General features: G+C 36.7%; 1 protein-coding gene across 2 annotated transcripts in view; it reads right to left on the bottom strand.

Moving 5' to 3' along the window:
- The window catches only part of GRM8 (glutamate metabotropic receptor 8), a 314741-nt gene that overhangs the window by 34840 nt on the left and 261086 nt on the right, over window positions 1-18815 (bottom strand). For both annotated transcript variants that reach the window (XM_032442703.1, XM_015852739.2), the window contains exon 8: window positions 1733-2668. In XM_032442703.1, coding sequence (XP_032298594.1) covers window positions 1733-2668 — 936 coding nt within the window. The remainder of the gene's footprint in view (window positions 1-1732; window positions 2669-18815) is intronic.

Raw genomic sequence — 18815 nt, 5'->3', positions numbered from 1 at the left:
GAAAGTTGTTATCTGAAGAATAAGAAATCATCTTTAAAGAAGGCAACTAAGAAGTGAAATTTAGTGTAGAAGCTGTGTGATTTAGAATAACATGTATTTAGTCTTAGGTTTCATATGACAAATGCAGAAGAGGTTTTAATTAATCCCATCTATAGATGTCAAATCCAAATCATCCCTTTCTACAAGCTGAGATGAAGCAATGGTATAAATCAGACCTCACTGCCTAGTTTCCAGCCAAGTAATATTTTCTGTGTTTCAATACTCAGAACTACTTGTTACTGGTGCTTACCATAAAACTTACTCGACCAAGCTGTTCAAACAAATGTACTACGAAATCTTTTTCCGACTTAAACCTGAGTACACACACAGAAATTCAGAATTTAAATACAATGCACCTGAATATATTTTCTTATACCAAACTTTTTTTAATCTTCAGTGTGTCTATTATATGTCATTATCTCATTACTCAGTTATTCTGATTTAATACAAACAGCTGTGGAAATCAAACATTATCCAATTCAGTAAGCCTGCTTACTTCAATATTTAGTGTGGATTTTTTTTTTTTTTTTTTTCCACCACACACACACTTTTCACCATACAATTCATCCATGTGAATTAACAGAATTAATAACCTTTTTTTTTTTTTTTTTTTTTAAAAATACATGTGGGTCTATTTCTTTATTTTACAAGCAAGAGTGTCACCTTAACTGAGAACATGTTAAACTCTTGAGCAACTAAAAGTGGATACATGCTAACTTCTCCAACCAAATTAATTAAATTTAATATATGTACTTAAAAATATTATAAAAATCACCTGGTAAAAGAGAAGGGAAAATAATTTATATAAAGGAGTAATGACTTTATTTTCTTATGACTTTTCTAGTTCTTAGAGATTTGCAGTTTTTTTGTTTGTTTTTTTTTTTTTTTTGCAGAAGTTTGCAGAAGATTGATGTTGCTATTATTGCTTTTTCCTGCCTAACTTAACTTATTCTCTTCACCACTATCAGCTGACTACAAACTCACACAGTAGATATTTATCTCTGTCTTCCCATTAGAACAGAAAAAGGGAAGAGTTAAAGGATATGATTTGTATGGTCTCACCATTACTGATACCAGCAAAGAACTGTGCCAACTAAAAAAGGAGTAACATATAACCACGCAAGCAATGTTGAACTTCTCATTAAAACATCAGGAAAAAGTTTTCCCTCTGAGACAATAATAAATGCCTTAGGTAATTTCACATATGCTTCATTCACTCCTCCTATCTTATTTAAATTATATGTGTCAATCAGAGGGAATAGTAATTGTTTTCATTCTGTCCCAGCATTCTTCTTCATTATTTTTGACAAATGTACGTTGATCTTCTTGGGCTTTTGAAACATAACCACTGCTACCAGATATGTGGATTATAAAGATTTATAGTGCTTCATGTAACAGGCTGGAGCATTAGGAAAGGGCAGTAATGAGCATCAACAGAAACAGTCATTTAATGCAAGGATATAGCAAGAAAATGAAAACATTATTACCCACAGTCACATTCAACAGCTTGTGTTGAAATGCAGGAAACCTACCATTTGAATCACATATTTTATTTCCTATGAATTCTGAGACTGTTCATAATTAGCACTCAGAACTGCTAAATCTTTTGAGTGAAAGTGTTGCAGTTTTACAAGTATAGTAAGACAAAAAAATAAGGAGAGTATGGTATTTGATTTGCAAAGTTATCACTTACCTTTTCTGCTGATTGGGCCGTACCAAAAAAGATTGGAATAAAAGCTAACCAAATTATGCAGGTTGTGTACATAGTAAATCCAATAGGTTTTGCTTCATTGAAGGTCTCTGGAACCCCTCTTGTTTTAATAGCATAAACAGTACATGTGACCATCAAGAGAATACTGTATCCAAGGGAACAAATGAGAGACAGATCTGAAATGTCACATTTGAGAACTCCCCTGGCATTTTCTGGTTCAAGAGTCCTCTGCTCTCCATAATCTACTATGGTGTGTGGTGGATCAATAGCAAACCAGATGAAGACTCCAATAAGCTGCAAGGATATGAGACTGAAAGTGATCACCAGCTGGGAAGCTGGACTAATGAATTTGGGAGCTGTGACTGATTTCTTACCCTGTTCAAATATTCTGTGAATTCTATTTGTTTTGGTAAGCAAGGCAGCATAGCTGAAACACATGCCAAGTCCTAGGAAGATCCTCCGAAATGAGCAGATCACTGTATCAGGTGTGGCAATCATTAAAAAAGTAATGGAATAACAGAGAAAAATCCCAGTCAAGAGCACATAACTGAGCTCCCGTCCAGAGGCCCTGACGATCGGAGTATCGTTGTACCGGACAAATGTCACGATGACAAAGGTGGTGGCAATTATACCAAGGATAGCTATGAAGACGGGCACAATGGCCCACGGGGAATGCCACTCCAGTTTGATTATGGGGATAAGCTGGCAATCTGTACGGTTGGCGTTCGGTCTCTTATTGATGGGGCAAAGTTCACAAGTGAATTCATCCACCTGGTACTGGTATCCTTCGCAGCGCTCGCAGTGCCAGCAGCAGGGTATCCCCTTCACGGTTTTCTTTCTTTCCCCAGCTTTACAGGGTAGGCTGCAGACAGATGCCGGATGAGTGTGCTCTCTATTAGCCCACTGCATGTCTTCTACCTGCGGGTATAAAAAATTAATGAGCCTTCTATTCACTCCCATTTATAATATCCTAATCCTGGCCACACATTTGTCATAAATCACTACATGCTGACAGTCCAAATGCAGTTTACCATAATAAGAAACCTGTTTCTTCACCATGTATTGACTTTATGAAAGTGTTAAATGATTGTGTCCAATAAATCATTCATGCCACTGGCTTGATGAGTGTCATTAGTTTCTATTTACCTCTTTACTGCTGACCAAATTGACATCTATAAGGATATTTATTGACTCATGGCTGCTTTAAAAGCAAAAAACCCCTGTACGCAGCGCTTTAAAAGTTAATCATATGCAAATATAAGTTCCACTAGTTCTCAACCATTTAATTACAAAATAAGGGTACAAGAGTTTCAAATAAGTTTCTGGTATAGTGAAGAAAAAGACTGAAATCTCTTTGCATCCGTTTTGTCAGAACAAAAAGTGCCAGAAAAAAGCACCACTGTATAGAAAATGCAATGCCGCCTCTTCCAAGAATGTTGGTATTTCACACTTTTTTTTTTTACTTTCTGAATTTGAAAATTCACAAAGGAGTTTTGTTTTCATTTCTAGAAGACAAAATGAGCATATGTTTCTTTCTGAATTATAATGGAAAAAGAAGTCATGGCTACACTTTAGTTCTCCCAATTTAAAAATTTCAAGATATTTTTTGTAGTATAAAGCAGACTCACACAGTGCAGTCTTCCTTTGGAAGTTGCAAATTTCTCCACAGCAGAGCATTAACAAAGTAAATGTGATTTCTTGTGGGTTGTTTTTTGTGTGTGTGTGTGTGTGTTTTTGTGGGTTTTGTTGTTGTTGTTGTTGTTGTTTTATCATGCTCTTGTCTATTCTTCATGCATACTCCCGCCATATAAAATCTGTATGGGAAACCAATGGACTTAAAGTGTCCATTGCTTAAAATTATCACTCAAATTAGTGCCAGCAACCCTTAGCCCACCCTTAGTGCGTTCTGCAAGAGGTCACACCAAGTGATCCAGAGCAGTTGGCAGAGCAAATCATTTCTTACAGGCACCACATTCGCTCTGCCATGCTCCCATGTTCCATCTTTTATTCCTTTGTTAGTTGGTAAGCACTCAAGGATGAAGAACTTGCCTTGTTCTTGTCTATTAAGTACTTAGCACTTCCATTAAATTTAGAGGTTTTATTTATAAGTGAAATAGCAGTAACAAAACTTCACACATCAAAAGTGTTTTCAGCTCCTTCTGGAGGAGGACAGAATAGGGACAGCTTATCAAGAAGGCTAATTTTGGCCTCAAAGGTTTACTTTTCCAGTCATTTTTCAAGAGATTTGGGAGAAAATCACAATGTAGAATGTCCAGACTTCTTTTCCTTCCTCTGAGTACCATGTTACAGTATTACACAGCCTGAATATACAAGAAGCATGTAGACTGGCTCTTTGACTCTTTTGTCCCTCCTGCACAGTGTAAGACTTGGCTTTCACTTGACACTCAAAAGGGCAAACAAGTGACCACATGGTACTGAGGACAAACATGCTCACATGGGCAACACAGTGAGTCCCTTGAGTCATCTAAGGACATCATTTGATCAGGGACTGATTAATGATTAAACTGAGTAATGATTAAAGAAGACTGAGATGTCCTTCTGGGGAGTACCTTCTGCTTTCTTTTCAGACAGAAGCAATCCAGATAACTGAAAAGCCATGCTACTTCTGGTTATTGCAGTAATTCCCAGCTACACATACATGCAGCATTCCTCATTTGGTCCAGTTTTTAGTTTTTTCTATGATATGAATTTAATAAAGAAATATGGTCAAAGTCATTATTACAACAAAGCTCTTAAAGCTCTATCTGTTTTTCCAGCTATCAAATGTATGTATCAACTTCCTGGGTTCTTGAATCTGTGAGGAATATTCACCTGCGTCATTATTTTTCTATTCATAGATTACAGCAATCATTAACCCACATCTTCTTTAAGATTGAATTTAGACAATATATGATAGTAGGAATTGTTGATATACAAGGAAGAGGAGGATCATCAGAGACATTTTTGGAACATACAGTCATGCACACTGTATAATTTTCAGAACTGCTGAATACCTGTAATTGTCATCAAATTCAAAAGTAGTTTCTGGATGCTTAGCTTCCTCCAAAAACAGGGGGGTTTTTTTGTTTTGTTTTGTTTGTTGTTGTTGTTTTGTTGTTTTTGTTTTTGTTTGTTTTTTGTTCATTTGTTTTTTGTTTGTTTTTAAGTGGACAGAAAGACGTAACAGTGGAACTTTCAAAATTACCACAGGGAAACTATTCAGTCCACTTAATTAATTTAAATGGGAGCCTACATGCTTAATCTGTTTATGAAAATCCCACTGTTTCCCTATGCAGTTTTTATCATCTAAATGCTTTGGAAAACCTGCCCCAAAGTGATTTATAAGTTCAAATACTGCAAAATATCAGAATAGCTTAATTTTAGTCACACATTTTTAAACAGGATTCCCATGGGAGAATGAAAATGACAAGGAAGACATGACCACAAACACACAAATAATAATAATAATAATAATAATTAATAGAATGACAAAAGGTTGTGTTTTTTTGTTTTGGGTTTTTTTTTTGACATTAAAAGAAAACATGAGAAAGTCATGCAGCTCTTCAGCCCTTATTGATCAAAATCTCTTGGTCTTTATCAGTCTTTATATTTCTCAGCTCCTGCTAGGCCAGTGTGAGTCTCAGCTTTTTAAGCAGCCTTAGGCAAACTTGGATTGTAGAAGATTTATTTTTGTAACTTTCATTTTCATGTGACATCTGCTAGCTGCTTTTCACTACAGTGTGACATATGACAAGACTAAATTCATTGTAAAATACATTGTTTAGATGAGATGGACTGGGCTGGCTGGGTCTGTATTTATTACCATTAATGTAATTAATTTAATAATCATTATTATCAACTTTCAGTGGCTCCAATGAATTTGCAGTGTCTAATAGATTGATGTGCTGTCATGGAGTACTTTACTTTCCCCTATCATGAGGTTTTGTTTTCGAGTATTCCAATACTTACTACAGTAAAAATATCTGAAAGATTGTGACAGCATGTCTGTAAGGCACATATTCAATTTCTACAAAATACATCATGATGCAGAAAGAGAATGGCTTCACTGCTATTTAAACAGACATAAAAATCATCCTTATGTGAGATATCTGCCTGATGGAGTGGCAATTTGCTTTAATTTGCAGCGCTAAGGTTCACAGTTCACTAAACCATCAAAACACAGAGGAAATACCATTTCATATCAAAATTGTGTAAACACCTCTATCCTTCGTGAACATTACAAATACAATTTTCTCTAATATCTAATAACAAAGCTAAAAATTAATGATTCGAGAAATGGGATCAAACAAGATGAGATTTACATGCCACTCTACAAAAAGCACATTTACATTCCTGGCACCTACATTCCTCCAACAATTGAGCAGCTCATTCATCTAGCAACGCTCCAAGCAACTGAAGGAGACCAATCAAAATGCTGTTAATAGGTCACATACAATTTCTGAACCATTTAAGTATACAAGAACGCTCTGTTTTTCATTCTTTATGATAATGGAAATAATTATCAATTACATAATTCACCAAAGGATGATAATACAAAACACTTCAGAGGATTTATATCAAGGACTTAGCTGGACAGTATTTTAATGTTTTGGATTATGTTGAACTATCAATTGCAGGAATTTCCATTTTTGAAGCCTTATCTCAGAGCTAGAAATGTATCTAAAAATGAAAAATACGTGTTTATGAATATTATTCTAATTAATAGAATTATACAAAATACGAACAGAGGAATATAAGCAGTGTATTCTACATGAAAAATAGGAGCAGGTTAACATCTTATTTGATTACTTAGCAAAGATCTTCAGAAGCATCAAGCTCTCACATACAACTTTATATGTCTTTTATTCGGATTCTTATTTATAAAAAATGACAAAGGCCTGAAACATCCCCTGCTGCTGTTACTAAGAGCTATACTTATTTCTGTCTCAAGTTTCTGGAAGTATTTCCCTTCTGACAAAAAGGTTCATCAGAAGAGCACAGCAAATGAATGAGTTAAGGCAATTTAGTCCAATATTTAGTTTTTTGAATTGTCTAATGCATCTACTCTCAGAGTAAAAGTTCCAGTCTCTAATGTACCTTGTCCAATCAAGTCATCTGAACCATCACACACCAAAATTGAACTGAAACTGGTTTGACCGAAGTGAATACATTATTAGTCTGAATATAATGATCATTGCATTCAGTCTGCTAGACAGATTTTATCCCTCTAGAGAACAGCTGACAGACTAAACTTACAAACACTTAAGCAAGCACATGTAGAATGGAAATAAGTCAAGGGCAAAAAATATACTTGAAAGGAAAATGCTACAAAATAAACTAGAGAGAATTCATATTGTCAATCATAGCCTCAAATCACTATCATGGTGCTATTTCCCATCAATTTGTAGGTACCTTTCATTCTCAATGGTGCTCGGATTCTCACAGAATCACAGAATTGTAGGGGTTGGAAGGGACCTCTAGAGATCATGGAGTCCAACCCCCCTGCCAAAGCAGGCTCCCTACACAATGTACACAGATAGGCGTCCAGGCGGATCTTAAATATCTCCAGAGAAGGAGACTCCACCACCTCCCTGGGCAGCCTGTTCCAGTGCTCCGTCACCCTCACTGTAAAGAAGTTCTTCCACACATTTCTGTGGAACTTCCTATGCTGTACTTTCATCCCATTACCCCTAGTCCTATCCCCACGCATTACTGAAAAGAGACCAGACTCACCACTATGGCTCCCACACCTCAGGTATTTATAAACCTGGATCAAATCCCCTCTCAGCCTTCTTTTCTCAAGGCTAAACAGACCCAGTTCCCTAAGTCTCTCCTCACAGGGGAGATGCTCCAGGCCCTTCACCATCTTATTGGCCCTCCGCTGGACTCTTTCCAAGAGATCCCTGTCTTTTTTGTACTGGGGAGCCCAGAACTGGACACAATATTCCAGATGAGGCCTCACCAGGGCCAAGTAGAGGGGGAGGATCACCTCCTTCGACCTGCTGGACACGCTCTTTGTAATACACCCCAGTATGCCATTGGCTTTCTTGGCTACAAGGGCACACTGCTGGCTCTTGGTTAATCTGTTGTCCACCAGGACGCCCAGGTCCCTCTCAGTAGAGCTCCTCTCCAGCAGGTCTTCCCCCATCCTGTACTGGTGCATGCAATTATTTCTACCCAGGTGCAAGACTCTGCACTTGCTTTTGTTAAACCTCATCCGGTTTCTTACTGCCCAGCTCTCCAGCCTGTCCAGGTCTCGCTGAATGACAGCACAGCCTTCAGGAGTGTCAGCCAATCCTCCCAACTTCGTGTCATCAGCAAACTTGCTGAGGGTGGTCACTATCCCCTCATCAAGGTCGTAGATGAAGATGTTGAACAAGACTGGACCCAGTACAGACCCCTGGGGGACGCCGCTAGTTACAGGCCTCCAGCCAGACACTGCACCACCAACAACAACCCTCTGCACTCTGCCAGACAGCCAATTCTCAACCCACTTCACCGTCCACTCATCTATCCCATACTTCCTCAGCTTTGTTATAAGGATGTCACTCACTTCCACTGCTCAGAGTAGAGAGAAAGAAGACAAGGAGTTAATCACAAATACCATTTGAATGCAAAGGACTTTCATCTTTGAGTTGATGGCTAATTCACTGAAGGTTCCCTATCTTCTAGGGGAAAAAAGAGTCACCATTACATATTTTTAGTCACGGAGGAAATTTTGTCCCCAGACACTTTCATGATGGACTACTTGTTAGATACTATGATGTCCTGCATTAGAACTCATGCAGTTTTAGATCAGTCCAGTAACTTCAGTGAAGTTATGTCAACAAGGGCTTAACTTTATACATATTTAATAGTACTTAAGAAGATGACTTATTATCACGTTTCTTATCACTAGGATTAATTAATTTATTTTAAACCATAAATTAGCCAAACATATATTTTTTTTGCAAATATTTACATTCAAGCAGAACTGTCAACAAGACAGGAAGCACAACATTGATGACCCAAAGAATAACAGGAAACGGAGCTGGAAGGTCATGTGATCTTATGACCCTCAACCTCCAAAAAGCACTTAAGCAAAGTGAAGAACTTGAAATTTTGATCAAAGGTGCCCTCACCTCAGCAGCACTGTAACATAATTGACTGTGACAGAGGAACAGAAAAGTCTGATTGAAATGTGGGGATCAAGTTTATTTCCCCACTTCAAGAGAGGTATCACTAAAACACTCCTGATTTATTTGCCTAACCTTTTTTAAAGAAAATAGCTGCTAATGCATGTAGTGTCTTCTACCCTGAAGCACTGCAAAGTCCTAAACATGGAGATGTAGATTTTGACATTCCTCTAAGGTAGCTCACACTATAATAGTTCGTGCCACCTATGTCAGCTTCATTTAGGGAACAGTCACATCTTTCCATTCTACTCATTTTAGATTTTCAGCACTACATAAAAAATAATAAAATAAAATAAAATAAAATAAAATAAAATAAAATAAAATAAAATAAAATAAAATAAAATAAAATAAAATAAAATAAAGGAGATCACAGAGAGCTCTCAAATATAGCTTCATCCAGGTAACAAAATCACATGTAGAAAGTCTGAAAGTCTGAGCTATTTCAGAAATGGCAACAGACTGTGATTTATACTAAGATTTTCAGCAGCAGGGGGAGAGCTCCCTGCCAAGCCTCTGCTGAAGCTAAGAATGAAGTGTCAATAACTGAACTGAAAATTCTGCAGAGAGACTTAGTGGTATGGCAGGCAAAAAACAAACATGTGTGTTGGGGTTTAAACTGGCAGGCAGCTCAACACCAATTCAGCAATTTGCTCAATCCCCTGCCCCAGTGGGATGGGGGAGAGAATTTTAAAAGGTAAAACTTGTGGGTTGAGATAAAGACAGTTTAATAGGATGGAAAAGAAAAGAAAAAGGATAATAATAACAAAAACTTGTGCAAAAAAAGTGATACACAATGCAATTACTCACCACATGCCAACTGATGCCCAGCCAGACTCCAAGAAGCACCAGTTCCCCCAATCAACTCCTCCAGTTTTATTCTGTGGGTTTCCTATTTGGGTCAGCTGTTCTGGTTCTGTCCCTCCTTGTGCACACCTCTGCCCCCTTGCTAGCAGGGCAGCATTAGAAGCCAAAATGTCCTTTACTTTTAGCCCTACTTTGCAACAGCTACAACACCAATATGTTACCAACATTATTCTCATCCTAAATCCCAAACAGAGCACCCAAGTAGCTATTAGGAGGAAAATTATTTCTGCAAAAATCAGGTCAATGCAGAAGAAGTTTAAGCTAGAGAAAGCACTACCCAGTGCATTTACCAAGGGTGAGGGAGAGAGAAATAATCCTTGTTGATAAGGAAAGAATTATAAACATTCTAAACGAGATCACTTCAGGAAGTCAGGAACTTTCATAAAGACTAAGCATACTGAGATTTATTCTATGATACGCAAATAACTAACTGAGGAATTGGAAAACTATTTAGACTATATGGGAAAGTACAGAAAACTTGCAAACTGTAAACCATGGAATCATAGAATGGCTTTAGTTGGAAGGAATTGAAAAGCCCACTCAGTTCCAGACTTCTGGTGTGGCCAGGGCTTCCACCCATCAGCTCAGGCTGCCCAGGGCCCCATGCAGTCTGGCCTTGAGCATCTCCAGGGATGGGGCATACACAAATATAGTATTTATGCTATGAAAAGGGGACAAAAACTCAAGGATTTATCAAATTATCTGAATTATTGGTTTAACTAGAATCCTCAGAAAATTCCCAAAAGAAATAAACAAACACATTTTGAAAACAGATAAAACAAATAAACAAGACAAATAACAGCCAACAGGGATCTGTCAACAATAAGCTGTCACATTTCCTTCTGTGGGAGGATAACAGGCATCGTGGATGAGAGACAAGCGGGTAGTTGTCATTTATCTTAACATTAGAAAGATTTTTGACACCATCTCAAATTACACTCTCAGTCATAAGCAGCCTATTGAAACAGATCTAGCCCCGAAGGGCTGAGTGCGAATTATATCAGAAAACTGCAGGAAGATAAAATACGTCATTGATTCGCTGTCATAATGGAAGGGGTGGTATATGATGGGGCCTGAAAAGTGTTTGTTCTCAGTATGCTTTTATTTAATGCTTGTAAAAAACATTTAATTAGGTTTGGATGATAGAACAGAATATATAGTGATGAAATTTGAGTAGTAACACTGGATAGAATAAGGTTGGAGCTACAATGAAGGTCAGAGTACTTAATCCACGTAACACTGCTGAACTGAAAAGGATCTGAGAAAAAGAAAAAAAAAAAAAAAGGAGCAAGCATTTTAACAAGATAAAGCCTTACAAGATAGAAAGTATAGAGAGACAGCAGCACTTCATAAATTGAGATGTCAGAGCTATGATGTAGATCAGACGATGAATCAATAATAAATATTCCCCCCAAAAAAGCCATATGCCATCCTGAGAAACATGGACAGATAAAATAATCTTTCTCATTTACTCTCTACCAGCAAGTATATTAAATGAAGTTTCTCCTACATTCTCTGCTAGTGAGATCAGACAGAGCACTTTATGAAGGTTGGATTGTTGTGGCTGTCTGAATTAAAATCAAATGTGAAGTCCAGGGGAAAACAGTAAAGATCACATATGTTTCTAGCAAACACGATCTGTGGGACTAAACTGAATAAACTCAGGTTGTAAAGCCTAGAGAAATTATTCAGTCTAGGGGGTAAAACAACCATCTTCAAATGCATAAAAAGGATGAGGATGTGCTCAATGAACAGTGAACAAGATATGTAAAAGGCTTAAATTACAGCAATGAGAACTAACATTGGGTATTTTTAAGATACTTCAGAGTTATAAGGGTAGTTAAAAAATGGAACAAGATGTCTTCAGAGGCAGTAAAGTCCTCATCCTTGGAGTGACAAGCTACTATCTTTATGAGAGGGCTAAATAGTCTCTTGAGAACCCTTTAGCTGCATTCTTCTGTAGCACATTATGGCAGATTTCAGGTACTACATATTTTGAACACACACACAAAAAAAAAAAAAAAAAGAAAAAAGAAAAAACAAATCATAACTGGATCAGACAAATAGAAACACTGTAATGCATCTTCATAAAAGTTAAATATCTTTAGACTGTCTTTATGGTTTTAAAGAATGCCTATTTAAGGAACTACTTTTTATATTTATAAGAGTAATACTTAAGCATTTTAAACAGTTTTAAGAGTAGGGTTTCTGTGTTGCTTTTTACTATGGGAAAAATGCTCTGCTGAGATATGGTAGGGTAAGAGAAATCACCACTGTCACAGTAGTAAGCTTTTCCACACTGACATAAAATCAAAACAAAACAAAACAACAACAGACAAACAGTAAAAAAAATAAAATAATAATAATTTGGGAAATGCTATGTATTCTTCCATTACAAAACAAGACCAGTCTGGAGACTTATGTGTGGATGGAAAGATCTTTGTGAAAAATGTGAAAGATCTTTGTCCTTACCTACTAATGGAATACACAACCTGAGGGACAGAAGCAATAGGGAATCTAGGCAAGTAACTAAGTTTATAAGGTAATAAATCTGTTTCAGCATTCTTCTAGAGCTCTTGCTAAATATATAATCTTGCATTCACTTTAGAAACTAATGTGTTAAGTCTAGTTGTTTGTGTCTTTTCCAGTATTTGCTGAAGGCATATAAGAAATCTGCCTTAGAGGAGGGGATTACAAAAAAATCAAATGAAGCAAACAAAAGCTAGAAACCTTAAGATATCATGTCTGACTGAGATCTCTGGAGTACTCCTCTGACCCCACATCTAAATGAGTTATGTCAGAATCAATCTGCACAGATCACGTGCTCCAGCCAGCCCATAGTGATGTAGATTGCCCAGCCCTCCAGGCAGCACAATCCAATGCTTAATTATCCTCATATTTAAAATTTTCCTGCATGCTCATATTAAAACTCATTTACTGCAATTCAAATCCACTTTTTCTAACAGCCAAATTAACTATGACTAACAATACATTATTTTCAAGATTAATCTTTTCAGCATTGAAAGAAATTAGCATAACTCCATCCAGTTCAGTCTTCTCAAGACTAAACAATCCTACGCTGTTCAACCTTTCCCTGCGAACATACTTTCAGAAGGTTGATTGTTCTCACTGTTTGTACTGGGACATTTTCCAGCTTTCTACTTCTGGAAGTGAAGTCACAGTTTTGCTGCTGAGGTAACAGCAATGAGGAAAAGATGAATTACATTATCCATTCATGAATTCACTGCAGCAGTAGTATCTGGCAATGCAAATCCCAGTTAACCATTGCAAAGCCTCTGCTTACCCTAAAAGGGGAAATTTACCAAGTTACTGAAATCCTTATTGCAGTCCTCCCTTTGTGTCCCAGTCACTCCTGGCACATCTTATTGTCCCCCTCCCCACTAAATCTGTTCACTGTGAAGTGAAGTTACAGTGAGATAAGCCATCATGTTCCATTCCCTGTCTTAACTGTAAGAAACACCACAATATCACCATGAAAAGCAGTGATGAAACATTTTGGAAATGGGTAAAATGATTCACTTTTTATCTTTCGCAGCTGAAAAGAATATGGTTGAGGATTTATCAGGATGAAATAAATATTAGATGAGTGTGCTAAAGAAATAATATTAATAATGAACTGAAGAGAAATTACAGGAAAGCAAACAGAAGAAAAAAAATCAGACAGTAATGTACTACTAACTGTTGGTTATTCTCTTTTAACATCTCAAAAGTACTGAATGTCTTATTAATTTTCTATTTAATGAATTTTAATTTAGTAGCAGACTGCCATTATGTAACACAAATGCACAATGATCAAATATTATTTAATCTACCATTTTTAAGCTTTTAAGATGAACATTTTGCTTCTAGGTTTAAAGGGCAGCTTAGTATTTAAATTATAATACATATACAAATTGCTGTGTGGGAGAGGAGAAAGATGGAAAGGACTGGGGAAAAAAAAAATGCTGATGGACTATGTTTCACACTGCTACCTCACAAAGCAACTCACTGAAGATTTGCTGCTGGTCGTGCTTAATCTAAATGCCCACTAATGTTTGTTTATGCTAAATGCCACACCACTGTGAAGTACAACAGGTGCAGCTCTGAAGTTCTGTACTTGAATGCAAAGCTTTTCAAGAATACATACAAAAGGTTCTGATTTCATATTGTTATATTATTGCATATTTCCTTTAATGTGAAAGAGGAGAGCCACAAAGATGATCAAAGGGCTGGAGCACATCTCCTACGAAGAAGGACTGATGGACCTGAACTTGTTCAGTTTGCAGACAAGATGGTGCTGGGGAGACCTCCTTGCAGCCTTCCAGTACCTGAGGGGAGTATATAAGTAGGAGGGGGAGCAATGTTTTACATGGTCTGATTGTGATGGGAGAAGGAGAAATCGTTTTAAAACAAAAGAGAGGACATTTAAGATAGATGTTAGATGGCACTGGGACACTGGTACTGCTGCCCAGTGAAGCTGTGGATGCCCCATCCTGGGAGGCATTCAAGGCCAGGTTGGATGGGGCCCTGGGCACCCTGAGCTGGTGAGGGAAAGCCTGTCCATGACAGGACCACTAGATGGTCTTCAAGGTTTCTTCCAACCCAAACCATTCTGTGATTTGGTAATTCTATGGGAAAAAAAAATAATAATAATTTTAAACAAAAACAATTCATTTTATTTGTTATGAATGGTAATACCTCCTTTCTGCTTTCTGAAATTAATAAGAATACTCTGCAGTCTTGTTGGCTGTGACTATTTAAATAATAAATATCTCATTCTAATAATAATCCCTGTACAGAATTATCACGCTGAAAAAAAAAAAATCTCTGTGAATTTTCTACTCAAGAAACCTATGACACTCACAGCCAAGTTCGTAATTGCAGCCCCATTTTTCATTTGAAAATCCTGACTTTTGCTCACTCTGACAATGTGGGAAAAATCCTCTCAGCAGAGGTTGCTTCAGTGGCAATTTGGTATCATTCTAATGAAGAACAAATGATTATCCAAGGTCAGGAAATTTTCTTAGCAGCTTTTGTTTTCTTCCATTTTTTTTTTTTTTTCTTTAGAGTCAGTCAAGATGTCTGTTTCACTAAAAAAGTTACTACTAAGACTAACAAAGAAAAAAAGCTTCAGAAAGAAGAAAAGGTGTCACTATTCTCGGGTTCTTCCAATGGCCTTGGATCTTCAGCACTTCTTTTCACCTTTTTTCAAAATCATCAAATCCTATTTTTATTGCATGTTTCAGATGCTTCACTGGCTGGTACACAGTCTGCATACACTGCTGACTGATCTCTCAAGTGCAGCGTTTGTCATTAGTGACTACAAGTTCTATACTGAACTCAGATTTGGACAGTAAAGGAGAATAAATCCTGAGTCGTACTTACTGACCAGTGCTAAGGCCAGGACTAGCTTTGTAAAACATAAGTCATAAGTACTCTTCTAAGACCCGTGATAGTCTCTTTCTATTTGACTTCTAGCCCTTTATGGAATAAAGGAAAATGGCAGTATATTTTTGAGAAAAATAGAAGAACCCAAACACTTTCTCTTGTCTTAGTGATTTATTTTTAACCCAGCATCAACAATTTTCAGGCAGATAACAGGGATGGAGTTTAAGTTTAAAGTTTATTGCCCTGTGGGCAGAAGAATACCCCACAGGCAATATATTTTGTCATATTTTGTTTGCAGTTAAAATCATATATAGCACTAACTGTTCCTGTTGTGCATTTCATGACGGTGTTTTTTGTTGGACACAGGGGTTATGTTCAGCAATTTTTAAAAAAATATATCGATTATATAATAGTTACCAACGGAACTCTGGCTTCTTTAATGAAATATCATGGCCTACAGCAAAGCTTGAAATTTGTTTGCTGTAGTTAGGGAAAATACCACAAGCTTCTTGAATCATTTTCTGTTATCATGTCAGAAGAAAGGGAACTAATGCATTTTGAATCCGTTACTTCTAAAAAGAATTGACTAATGTCAGTGTTAATAGTTTCTTCCAGGATTAGATACATAATTTACAAGACTCCTAGCAAAGAAGAGAAATCAAACACTGATTTAAATCTTCCTGTGATATGGCTGCCTGAAGGGAAGCTCATTCTCGATGCGGAGTTCCCAAATTTTACTAGTTCACCAAACACTATGCTTAAGGCTGATGGTGATTATGGCTGTCTCTGATAGTTCATCACATCAGTGTAATTTTAATTTACGGATTTCTTAGTTATAAATCAAGACCATCACAGAAAATTTTCTGCCCCTGAGTCATATATCTCATCAGTGCATACACACTATAAATCAGAGAGCTTATGTATCCTATTATTTCTAAGAGGATGTTGGAAATCAGATATTGTAAAATTTCATTTTCTGTTCATCTTTCTAGCCCTTACTGCAATATGAACAATACAGAACACAGTTTCTAAGAGGACATTCATTATTAGTCATGCAAGTAAGTTGATTTCAAATCATAAGTGCTAGGAAAAGCAAGCTTGTTTTTAACTTTCCTCCTACTGAGATTACATGGTTGATTGACCAAATTTGTTAAACCCACACATTTGTAGAAAACGTTTACGTGTGATCTGATATGCAAAATATTGTTGCAATATGAATGAAACATAACTTTTATTAAAACCAAAACAAAAAACGTCTTTTACTTTTTAAAATAAATTCATTAAAAAAAAGAAGAATATTTTGGAATGAAAACAATCAAAGTCGTCTGAGAATGTTATCTTTTCCTACTGATAAAGAAAAGAAAATGAGGAAAGCAAATAACCATAAGCCCTATCAGTTAACCTAGTATCTAAAGGAAAGATTTTTTCTGTCAAAGTGATTAAAAAAAGCCAAACATCTTGGGTCTGATTATTTACAGAACACTAGGAATATTTAAATTCAAATAACCTTAGAGAGGAAAATGACTTTAAAAGGAATACAAATTTACACTGCAAGAATCTTGTAAAATGATAATTATATAAAAGACAGCCAAGATTTTTTGATGCTGTAGTTTGAGATATTTGCCCTCAGTATTTCCTTACATCTGAAAGTGATTAAAATACTTTATTCAGACTCAAATTGAAGGGAAAGTTTAAATTTGTTTAAATTTAAAAGTTTAAATTTAACTTTTTTTTATCACACATCACAACATTATCACACATCTTTGTTTTGTAAGGATTGCAAGTGCACTAGTAGCAGTAATCATGAAGTTTCTATATCTGGAACCTATAGCTGCTTCAAACTCTGAAAGGTCAGTCTGCCTAAAGGAGAGCATTAATGTTAGTGAGGGCTACAGGGAGAGACCAGTATCCCAGCTAGAAGCCTTTATATCAGCAGTGAGGCCTGCTGACAAAGAACCCCTTAGGGAGCCTTTATCTAGCCAGGGTTGGCACTTTCTGCCCAAAGTGGAACACAGCATTGCAGCAGGAAACAAACAAGTCCAAAGTTTGACCACAAGGATCTGAAGAGGCAGTGAAAACTCTGAGGAACCAGAGAATAAAAGAGGAATCCTGAGGGTTGCATTCAGAACACAGACAGGGCTTGCTACCCGGTGATGACACAACAGTGACCTGCAGTCAAGATTCAGCAGTTAAAATATCACTAAGTTCCCTTTGAGAAAGGAAATAAAAATACACTGAAAGGGAAAAAGGAAACTTTTGACTCCACTAATTAGGTACAAGTTATCTTCTGATCTTCATTTAATTAGTTGTTCAAAAGGCTTATTGTACTGCAAACTCAGCATTTCCATGATTTAATTTTCTGTCACAGAAAGTAAATACATGGAAAAAAAAAAAAAGAAAAAAGAAAAAAAAAAAGTTATAAGCTATATAAGACCAAAAAAATCATAAGCGGCTTATGGCATGTTACCACACAATTTGAAGTAGAAGCATCTGTAGCAACAGGATTGGAGGTATCTATAGAGAATATCTAGATATCACAGAGATTTTTTAAAAATCAGTAATGTGTGTTTTCATCAAGAAGAAGCTCTGCAGGAGGAAGAAAGATACAGTGGGCAAAGTATTATATTTAAGAAACATCCTGTGTATAGAACAAAAAAGTTAAAAAGTTTTCTGCTATCATCATACTTCTTGTCTTCAATAAATATAAAAGTTTTATCTGAAACCACAGAAAATATCCACTGTGTTCCCTCAGATCTACTGGCAATCAAAGGCTCTATCTAATCTGCAAGTATGATTATTTGGAGTATTGACAATCACCCGCAAGGATTACTCGGTTTCAATATACTTATCTATTCAGATGAGACAGTAGGAATGTCACAGCAGATCACCATGTAGCATTAGAATCACTGATGTGCTAAATAAGTTCAGTGAATACAGAAACAGAGGGAAAAAACCTGCATCCCCCATATTATGACTTCCTTCACTGTTACTGTACCAGTACCCGTATAGACTGAGAGGGTGTGTTCAATCATCTATAACAATAACTAGAAATTCAGCATCTCAAACCCTGACAAACCCAATCTTCCCTTCTGAGGTCCTCCAAGACCAATAAATTCAGAAATAGATGAAAAACATGGAGAGAAAGATCTCGTTATTGAATCTGGCTGCATAAGCAACCCACAGGAGCAATTATGGCCAGGTGAGCATGGGGTGAGACAAGCTGAAACACCAGCAGCACGACTTTGCACCAACCCTTTGACATCTCTACCACTCACAAACTAGGTAGCTCACCTGTGAATTTGGACACATTATGATGTCCAGTGAGTGATCTCACAAAGGTTAAAAAAAGGTACATTCTAATACATCCATTCTCAGCCAGAGCTACAAAGAGGCATCCTTAAATCCTTTCCTGATTACCTGATACCTTTGTGATCAATGTGCTTTAGCATGGTGCAGTATCAGCAGTCTGAATCCATCGGTATGTCAGAGAACTCAGTGAAGTACACATATATCAGGTAGAAATAATGGGATGGAAAATCTACAGATTAATGAAAAAATTGAGTAGCCTCAGTGGGGACAGAAAAGTGCAAACTGAAATGGAATTAAAATTGAAGCAAATTCTAAGATAGTTACTACTG

This window comes from Coturnix japonica, chromosome 1, assembly GCF_001577835.2.
Source record: "Coturnix japonica isolate 7356 chromosome 1, Coturnix japonica 2.1, whole genome shotgun sequence".
Taxonomy (NCBI): Eukaryota; Metazoa; Chordata; class Aves; order Galliformes; family Phasianidae; genus Coturnix; species Coturnix japonica.
This window is presented reverse-complemented; position numbering and strand designations above follow the sequence as displayed.